Consider the following 9723-nt stretch of genomic DNA (forward strand, 5'->3'; position numbering starts at 1 on the left):
AAATGAAGGAAACGGCATTAGAAGTTTGTTTGGAGTTCAAAAAATGTTTTAGTAAAGTTCACAAAGAAGTTTGTGGGGCTAAAAGTGTCCATAAGTAACCTTTGCTAAGATTTCCGAGTAGCTATATGCGCAATTTACTTCAGTTTGTAGTTTATTATGGGTGAATGTAAAAAGACAGGTGCACGATGTATTACTGCAACTTGAATCATATGCTGTGTTTTGAGTGCGTTGCACCAAAGTGCTGCAGAGTAATCAAACGCTTTCTGTAATATAATTAAGCAAGTTTTAGCTTGCAGGGCAAGCTGCTGTGTGCGTGCAGTCGGGGGCGTGAGTGGCTCGATGACCCCCATCAATCTGCCACGAGCCGGAGTGTGACAATAGCATTATCATACCAATACACCATGCAGCTTTAGCCAATCAGGGCACAGAGCTTTCACTGCGCCGCACGAACTGCAGGGTATAAAAGAGGGTGACTGCGGCTGTGAAAGCACTCTGCTCTCTCTGCGGATTTACTCTTCAGACTTTCTCGAGCTTTTCCACTGCGGAATATCCTCACAGCCTTCATCATGACTTTTGAGGTCCTGATCCAGAAACCCACCGAGCGTGCTCAGTGCGCCGGCACTGCCCTCGAGGAGGTCCTGGTGACCGCCAAAGACAACGACTCCCTCACCGTTGGTGTCTACGAGTGCGCAAAAGTTATGAACCTGTAAGTATGAGACTGTTGGAAAGATAAAGTTTACTACGTGTAAACTTATTTAAACACTGATTTATTCAGTTTTGGGTAGAATCTCATGGATTTTGTTCTTTAATGTCCCCACAGAGACCCGGACAGTGTGTCTTTCTGCGTCCTGGCCGTGGATGAGGAGTTTGAGTGTGACATCGCCCTCCAGATCCACTTCACCCTCATCCAGTCCTTCTGCTTCGACAACGACATCAGCATCGTCAGAGTGAGCGACATGCAGCGTCTGGTGGAGATTGTTGGGGACAAGGCGGAACAGTTTGAAGATGCGCACTGCGTCCTCATCACGGTATGTAGAGCTCAGTAGCAGCACTGTGAAGAATTTCAAGGCTGATTTTTTTTTTTTTTTTTTGTGCTTTCTGAAAAGAAACGTGCGACTAAATCTACTTTCCTCTTCCTGTTTGAACAGAACCCGGCTGACGGGTCTTGGGAGGACCCCGCTCTGGAGAAGCTGCACCTGTTCTGTGAGGAGAGCCGGCGTCTGAACGACTGGGTTCCTGAGATCAGCCTCCCCGAGCGCTGATCTGGGACCCGCTCCTCACTTGCTCAGATGCTGCAAAGCTTCTTATCTGGAAATACTCATCCTGGTGGACAGGATGACCCTGTTTCTGCTCATCCCTGGATACTCCTGAGGAGGATTCCCGTCCAGGCAGCGCGGCGCCGGCCCGAGGGGCCCCCGTGAACCGTCGCCTCTTGTCCCGTCCATGCCAAGATGACTCTCATTCTTTATGTGAATGAGGTCGGGCATGCCACAAGAGCGACGCATCGACCCTCATTCTTTGTGCGGATGAGGTTTGGAGAGGAAGGAGAAGCGAGTTCTGCGTCCTGTGGTTCCACAGAGCAAATGTCGCACGTTGAAGCACGCGCAGCAGGAGAAGAAGCGGTGCTGAGAGAGAGGCCTTCTTAGAAAGGGACTTTTTAAGGATGTCCTCTTTGCTGAGCAACATGACATCAGTTGCAGTCAGCGGAAATGTTTCCCACTTTCCAGAATTGTCTTAATTCTCTAAGGGTTTCACTTTAGAAATTTAATAATGACAAAATATTCTAAAACATATATAGAAAACAACAAAATGTCTATATTCTAAAGGTTTCACTTTAGAAAATGGCTCAATTAACTTAATGTCATGAGAATTTGTTAGATTATCCTATAAATATTTTACTATGTAGCCTGTAGTGAAAACAAATGTTTAAAACAAATAAAAATTTGACTTAATGTGTTTGATCTTTTTGAGGCAATGCTGGAAACTAACTTGGTGTTAACTTATCAGCTGTTTCAAACATTATTGGAAGCTGTAAGTGGAAAATACTCAATAAAACTTGAAAGATGAATTCTGCGTTGTGTTTTCACTTGCAGTTGCAAAACTCTGTTTTTTGTGCTTCTTCGGGGTGTTTAGAGGGAGGGGGGCTGAAACTAACACAAGCTTTAAACTCCCTTTGGGTGGAGAGACCGATACAGCCTGACATCTGAGGGAGGAGGGGGCAAACACATTCAGGCCCTCCTCCTCCAGACTTCATCTGCATATGTATGGCGCAGAGCACAATAGCGGGGCTCCCGGCCTGTCAGCTCCAGCGGTCCGAACAGAGTGCCTATTGTTTAGCCCGCAGATGTCTTCCCTGGCCACGCCGCACCATCTGCTGCTTCCTGCAGGTTGGGGTCGGGCAGGGCAGGGCTGGGAGGAGTCGGAGGGGTTAGTCAGTACAGTGCTGCAGGGGGGCTAAGTGAGGTCTGGCTGGTTTGGGCCGGTTTTGGGGAGAAGAGAGGGTGGGGGCCCTGACTATCATATGGTATCCTGCCAGCTGCTGTCGGGACTATTATTTACTGGCAGGCACTTGGTGAAACTTTGGTAAACACAGCACAAAGACAGGAGATCAGCTGTGTTTGGGTGCAGCAGCAGAACCACCTGCTCTGCCTTTAAAATGAAATCTGCATCAGGCACTGCTCCTTACTTTATTTACACTTTCATGAACAGGGTATAAGCGTTGTCTCTCTCATTTAATGTACGGAGCAGTGCAATAGAGTCCCATTCTCTCTCTCTTTTTACAGCTTTTATATTGTCTGTTGGGCTTTGGGAATTTAGAAAAAAAATCTTTTATGTGTTTAAATATTGCTAAAAAGTAATAATTAATGAATGAAAACACACATTCCTTCATTGATTACTACCTTTGTTTAATTTCATTAGGCACTTCCATGTTTATTTAATATTTAGGGTATTCCAAACAGTGCAGAAGGTGTCTGGGGCATTGCTGCAGGTTGACACCTGAGTTGCATTAGGAGGAGTGAAACAAATTTATCAAAAGCTAAAAGTTGTAAAAGCTACAAGTCACTTAAAAATGTTCCTGTTTGTTGCAAGTTGGTATAAAATAAGTCTGTGCAAAAGCAGTGCTTTATTATGAAAGCACACAGAACTTGGAGGTGTGCCTGAGGCCCCTGTATGCCCGGAGCCCCTCCCTCTTGGGGTCTCTCACCATCCCTCGGACTACAGGGGGAGAGTCGCAGCCCTTCTTCTTCTGGGCCTGGTGAAGCAGGATGCGGTAGACCCCGGTGACAGGACTCCGGCTGTCTTTCAGCTGATTGTTTTGCAGGTGCTCTGCGGTAAAGCCAAGCTTCTCCAGCGAGCTTCTGACCTCCTCCACTTCCTCTTCCAGGCTGGCGTTCTCCGAGACCATCAGGCTCTGCAGGGTGGTCATTGAGTCGGAAGGGAGAAACGACCAGGGGAACTCCACAGGTAAGAGCCAATCACAGCCCAGCATCTGGTCGATAGCATATCGTTCACTGGGGACCAGCTTCAAGATGCCCTTTATGAGCCTCTGACAGGGGCCTGGCACCCAGGGGGGGATGGCGTAATTGCCTTCAATGACGCAGCGCCGCAGCTTGCCCATGGTTTCGGCACGGAACGGCATGGTGCCGGTCATCATGAAGAAAAGCAGGACTCCCATTGCCCAAACATCTACCGGAGGCCCCAGGTAGGACTCGTCCCTGAAGAGCTCTGGGGCTGCGTAGGGCGGCGAGCCACAGAAGGTGTCCAGGGCATTGTTACGGTTTGACATCTGCGTGCTGAATCCAAAGTCGGCCACCTTCACGCAGCCGTCGATGGTGAACAGGACATTCTCTGCTTTCAAGTCCCGGTGGATGATGTTGATGCTGTGCTGCAGAGCAAAACATAAAGAGAAGATTGGAATTTCAAACTGTAAAGTGAATGTGAGGTTAGACTTTCACTATTAAAGTCTCATCTGTTAAAAGGCTTTTGGGAATTTAGATGTACAGCTGGATGGCTGTAATGAATTATAATTTTAATGGTGACCAGTAAAGTGACCGCACAACTCTAACATTGTTTTGCAACACAAAAAGTGCTCTGAGCAGACCTGCACCTAAGCTGCCCAGGTTACAGTTAAACCCACAATCACCCCTCTGAAAAAATCTAAAGTGAAAATTAAAATATTCACTCCAATGGTTTAGATAACTGGGTCAGCAATAAGACTTGTTTATAATCATGTTTTTGCATGTTTTTGATGTATGTCTCCATTCCAAGATTTCATCCAACGGACCCTTTTTTCATTCTTCTGATGCAACCTGACTATAAGAGTTGAGTGTGAGTCAATAAAATAATATCTTATACAATAAGGTAAGGAAAGAACCCTTTTATGAATAAATATGAGATATATATTGGATCTTCATCAGGTCTTCATCAGGATTTTCCTGTAGAGAAAAAATTTTGGGACTTGCCGAAGAGGTTTTATTCTTTCCCTAAAAGAAAATCACCAAGACTGAAATACAAATATTAAGCAGGATTTTATTTACCGAAGCATAAAGTGCATCGAGTATTTCATGGACAAAAATAACAGTACATTTCCTCATGTAAGGTAGCACAGACTTGATGCCACTGTCGTGATCCTGGATATTTGACCCTGTGCTTCTGGCTTTAGACTCTTTGTTGTAGTTCTTTCAGTTTTTTGCGTTCTTTACAGTTATCCCCCGGATGGTTTCCAGTTCCCTGGCAATGTCAGATGTTCCTTTGTTTGGTTACTTTCCTGTTTTATTTTGCTAGTCTCTTGTCTCCTGTGTGTTTAGTTTTGATTCCTCTTTATGTCATTAGTTTGATTCTGTCCACCTCTCTTTATTTTTCCAGCCGTGTTCTTTATCTATAATTACCCACCTCATGTGTGTATTTAAGCCCTGAGTTTGCCATCAGGTCTTTGTTGTGTAATTCTGGTTTTTCCCCAGTGAATGTCCTGACTTTTAACCTTTGTTAGTGTGCTGATGTATGTCAACACATCAAGATGTTTTTGGTGTTTTTCCAGTCAGGAAAAACACCAAAAACATCTTACATGTCATGAGGGGTTATGTTTTTATTATAATACCTAATATAATAAATGCATAATGATAAACTAAAATGAACCATGAAGCTGATGAAAATTAACCAAAACAAGCAAACCCACACTAGAAATTTACCAAATAAAAGAAAAGATAAAATTTCAAATAATTTTTTAAAATGGGTAAAATTATAACAGCTCTGTGTCAGACATGGTGGGATTAGCTGTTAGCTGATCTTTGACCTGCCAGCTTCCCAGTAAAAATCCAGTTTGCGTTCCTGTGTGAACAGGGCAGGTTATAATCTGGCTTATTCACAGCGAGCCAGCGTCTGTCATGTGTCCTGCCTCCTGCACGCTCTACCCAGGCAGCTCAGAGGACTGCCAGCAGCCATGACACATCTGAAGGAGATGATATCTTGTGTGTGTCTCACATGTGAGAAGGTGCGACTTCACTGAGCACATAACTAAACTGCATGATGGGAAACACAAGCAGCACCTTGCTCTGAAAGCTTTCAACATCACTGACCATATGTTTGATGGCAGAGAGGATCTGGGCGAAGGCGATCTTGCTGGCATTGTCTGACAGTTTTCCCTCACTGCATATCCTGCTGTGGAGGTCTCCTCCTCCTGCGTACTCCAGCACCAGGTGGAGGCGTCTCGGCGTTTCCACGACCTCGTACAAACGGATCACATTTGGGTGGTGCAGGGCCTCCATGCTGCTGATCTCCCTAGAGAGAAGACGCTGGGCTTCAGCATCCAGCCTCGTCCTATCCAGGATCTTCAGAGCCACTTTGTCTGTGAAAGATTGGACAGAACGATCATGTCATGGTAACATAATGCCAGAGAAGGTGTCCATGACATCAGAGGCTGAAAGTCGAACAGAAACTGAAAGCTTACACAGAAACCGGAGTACTTTTGAATTACATCGAGATACATGGAGAGAGTAGTTCAATGAATCTGAAAAAAAAATGTCTTTAACTAAAGAAGTGACTGCGAGCAGAATTCTTTTATTAAATCTATAACATATAAAAAGATAGTGTTAATTATTAAGTAATGATCAAAAAGTTAATAAATGGTTAGCTTGCTGAAGGTAAACCTGAAATCCCAATGTTTGAAATTGTTTAGCTTATAGCAGGATAAGATGAAAAAGGACTGGCATCACCAGAACAGCATGTTTATATTATATAGTATATAATCAACTGCAGTTGATTGGTCTTCTTAATTAATTTATCCAGATGAACCACCAGATATCAGCTGCTTTTCAGACTTGACTGCTTGGAATAGAAAAAGTTTAACTAGTTGCATAGTGGAAGGCAACCTGTCTTTGAACATTTGCAGACCAACACAGATGGCAATCAGTCTCAGACAGATTGGCAACTGTTTGCAAATAACTGCCATCTAATTTATAAAAAAATTGCTAACATGTTTCAACCAATATGAGTCGGTCTTAGGCAATAAGTGCAACTCAGCTGTGACATTTCTCTTTGCAATAGCAGACTTTTCTCAACTGTTTGTCAGCTGGTTGTATTCTGGTTATATTCCTATGTAAAAGCAGGTCTTTCCAAGCACTTATGCCATTTAGCAGTTTAAATTTCTGAATTTCTGTTTCAAATCTAGGAGATTCTGGCTAGAATCAAAATAATTCATGTGAATTTCTGTGGATGAAGACGGCAACAGATTTGCAATCTTCACAGTTAAATGCTGTATTATCACAAACAAAATTACATGTAATTGTCAGTTTGACCCCATTCAATTCCCAATCGACAGGGGACTGATTGTTTTATTCCCATTGCCCTTGCTTGTTATTGCTTCCCATTGCAAGTTGCTTTGAAGATGGCAACTAACTCCGAGTGGTCACAGACCTGGCCATTTGAAAGGCAACAATTTTGCAGTAATTTTGGTCATGCTGGAGTCTCCAACCAGTTTTCTCTAGCAGTTCTTGTGGTTCTAGTGGTTCAACCAGCATTAGCAGTTTTAAGTCATTGGATTTGTGCTTAAATGTTGAAGGTATTTATAATGATAAAATCTGTTTGTGCTTCGCAAATGTGAAAATCTCCTCAGTTTAACTTTGCTGTATGTTGAATGTGTTTGTGGTGGACTGTTTAGCAACACATTCAAAGAGAAGCTATCTCAAGCTATGTGAATAATTGGATCTTTTCAGGCCAGATTTCTGCCACCTGTCCTGAAACTACTCAACACATCAGGTTTGGAATCAGGTTGCAGCTGTTCTGCTGCTGTGCATTTGTTCTAAGTATTTCAGTAATTTCTCCTTTTTACTGAGCAACTAATCAGCATCTGGTGCATTGGAAGCTTTATAGATGAGTTTTAAATTTGGAAACTGTGTTGCATAAAATTGCTTATTATTGCGTGAGCTGTGTTTGGTTCTCAGTTTCAGGCCCGTCAAACATCAGACGTGTGTAGTCTTTAAAAAAGGTTTTCAAGTGTTGTCAACAAAGGGCTGCAACCAGTTTAAACCTTGCATATCCACATTCTATTCAACCTCTACTTTGAGAGGGTTGAATCTGAGACAGAGGCAAAGGAAACAAAGGTAAAATATAAGTGAAGATTAACTTAAAGATTCAGAATATCCATCTACCTCTCGTCAGAGCGTGGAAAGCCAGTTTGACCCTGGAGAAGGTCCCGTAGCCGATCTCCCCGCGGACCTTATAGAATCCAATTCTGCGCCCTATGATCAGCTCCTTGATGGTCTGCTCGTCCTTGCACATATCTCTGGTGAGCTTCTCCAGGGGAGTGAGGTTGTCTGACTCCTCATCCTCAGGCCCAGCATCAGAGCTGTCCGTCAGGCTGTAGAGGCTGTGGTGGAGCCTGGCGCTCGCCACCTGGTACTGGCCTCCAGGCATTTCTGCAGCAGGCTGAAGATAATGGTGGAGTCATTAACAGTCCATCTTATGTAAGTTACAGTACAGAGGAGCATATAGAAGTAAACTAGAGGGACAAAGGTGTTGTTTTTTACTTGATTCCTGATATTCTCTATAAATTTCCCCAAAAGAACCACTATTAAGTTTCGACACTTATTTCATTGAAACCAAATCGCTCAAGTAAAACATTAATTAAATCTGCAAATTCTACATGTTTTATACTCTTTTAGTAGCCTTGTGAAATGGCTGCAATAAAACAGTAACACACACAAATAACTACAATGAGAAGTTTTCTTACCAAGTTTCTGCGTCAAACCATGGCTGCAGAGCCCCTTGCAAACGATATTAACACAGGGTTTTATTTTTTCCGTACAAGACCCTAAAAAATGTCTTCAGAGCAGCGTCGTCATGGCCTCGCTCTCTTCTCAGTCCTCTAAATCAGATGACTACACACTCATGGCAAAGCACATGCAAGGCAGCGTGGTAGGGGGAGCGTCTCAACGATTAGTCAAGTGTTCAGTCAGTGTGGGCATCTCTGGCCACACCCCTCACCTTTGCTTATCTTCAGCCTCTCTTCATGTCCAAGAAACGAAAGCTTAAGATGATGTCATGACCTCTAATCCTGCTTTAATCTGAGTCTGCCCCAGTCCTTTCATACAGCTAACATCAATTCAAACAACAAAAAACGGGCCATAAAACAGATATGCTTAAATAAGTTGTTTTTAGAGTTTATATGATCAGAATGCAGATTTCATGTCTAACATAATACACCTGTGTAACTGACATCCATGTGCTATCTAGGTAAAGTTGATCTCCTGGCTTTTGTGAAGATGAAATGTTATGCAACGGCATTAGCAAATGTTCCCATAGAGATTAGCTCTCTGTCCCCTTTAGATGCTGGCAGAACAGCACAGATAACGAGATTAGAAAGGTCCACGCCTCAGCAGGCATGAGCATCTTCATTCAGGTGTGTCATCCCTGTGTGGAGTAGTGGAAGGACATTAATCAGCAGACAGCAGTCAAACACCATGCAAATGTACAAGATCATAATTATTATACACACTGCTCAAAAAAAACCAAAACACTTTGCCCAAAAAAAAATCATGTTGGATATTTATACTGATATGTACTGGATAACATGTTAGGAATAAAAGGAAAAATAATCAGCCTGCAGAGGGCTGAATTCAAAAACACCCTGGAAGTCAAAGTGAAAATGATGCAGCAGGCGAGTGGATATATGAAGGTGTGAAGTTTTATTTTTACTGTGCAAAAGATGGAAACGTGACAGTAAGGGCTAAGGCTAACATAAATGCTAGTAGCAAATAATCTCCATCCAACCAGCCAAAGCTTGATTTCCAGCAGTTAATCGAAGCAGTGCTGAGCAGACAGGCTTGTAGCACTGTAGCATACCTGTAACTGTTTCCACATGTAAACCGCTGTGAAGTGCTCTTACAGCTCATTTTCACCAACTTTGTTGGCTTTGTGTTAATACTTAATGCTTTCTTTATTAAAGAAGCTGACAATATGTCACACTGACAACACCCATGGTGTTCACACAATGACACAGCAAGTATAACTTGCTGTATCATCTATTTTATTTTAAACAGAGCTGCAATTTATAAAAGAAAAAGAAGAAAAGATTTGAAACAGAGGAGCTGCGCCCGATGTTTCACTGGATCAACTGAAGTTTTTTTAATACACATTTTCTTATACAGTCTATGATACACACAAAACGTTAGCTCATGGCAAGAGACTCTGCTAGTTGAAGACTTTTGTCAATTAATAATGCTCAGA

At 42.9% G+C, this 9723-nt stretch overlaps 2 protein-coding genes across 2 annotated transcripts; one reads left to right on the plus strand and one right to left on the minus strand.

Moving 5' to 3' along the window:
- gadd45gb.1 (growth arrest and DNA-damage-inducible, gamma b, tandem duplicate 1) lies at positions 1-2799 on the plus strand. Its single transcript, XM_063478909.1, has 3 exons — positions 1-706; positions 821-1028; positions 1149-2799. Exons 1-3 carry the CDS (start codon positions 567-569, stop codon positions 1260-1262), a joined length of 462 nt encoding a protein of 153 aa, XP_063334979.1. The 5' UTR covers positions 1-566; the 3' UTR covers positions 1263-2799.
- A 90-nt stretch (positions 2800-2889) lies between these two features.
- nim1kb (NIM1 serine/threonine protein kinase) lies at positions 2890-8453 on the minus strand. Its single transcript, XM_063478908.1, has 4 exons — positions 8228-8453; positions 7647-7923; positions 5577-5845; positions 2890-3886 (listed from the first exon to the last, which is right to left on the minus strand). The coding sequence occupies exons 2-4, from the start codon at positions 7909-7911 to the stop codon at positions 3128-3130; spliced, it is 1293 nt and encodes a 430-aa protein (XP_063334978.1). The 5' UTR covers positions 7912-7923; positions 8228-8453; the 3' UTR covers positions 2890-3127.
- Positions 8454-9723: the final 1270 nt, after the last annotated feature.

The sequence above is a fragment of the Pelmatolapia mariae genome, linkage group LG7, assembly GCF_036321145.2.
Source record: "Pelmatolapia mariae isolate MD_Pm_ZW linkage group LG7, Pm_UMD_F_2, whole genome shotgun sequence".
NCBI classification, from domain to species: domain Eukaryota; kingdom Metazoa; phylum Chordata; class Actinopteri; order Cichliformes; family Cichlidae; genus Pelmatolapia; species Pelmatolapia mariae.

What these genes read in the sequence shown, in the direction of transcription:
- nim1kb (XM_063478908.1), bottom strand. Translation starts at nt 7,911, where the DNA reads ATGCCTGGAGGCCAGTACCAGGTGGCGAGCGCCAGGCTCCACCACAGC. An exon ending in TTTCCACGCTCTGACGAGAG is followed by an intron (nt 5,846 to 7,646) that starts GTAGATGGATAT and finishes AATCTTTCACAG; the next exon opens with ACAAAGTGGCTCTGAAGATC. An exon ending in TCTCTGCCATCAAACATATG is followed by an intron (nt 3,887 to 5,576) that starts GTCAGTGATGTT and finishes TTTGCTCTGCAG; the next exon opens with CACAGCATCAACATCATCCA.
- gadd45gb.1 (XM_063478909.1), top strand. Translation starts at nt 567, where the DNA reads ATGACTTTTGAGGTCCTGATCCAGAAACCCACCGAGCGTGCTCAGTGC. An exon ending in TGCGCAAAAGTTATGAACCT is followed by an intron (nt 707 to 820) that starts GTAAGTATGAGA and finishes ATGTCCCCACAG; the next exon opens with AGACCCGGACAGTGTGTCTT. An exon ending in CGCACTGCGTCCTCATCACG is followed by an intron (nt 1,029 to 1,148) that starts GTATGTAGAGCT and finishes CTGTTTGAACAG; the next exon opens with AACCCGGCTGACGGGTCTTG.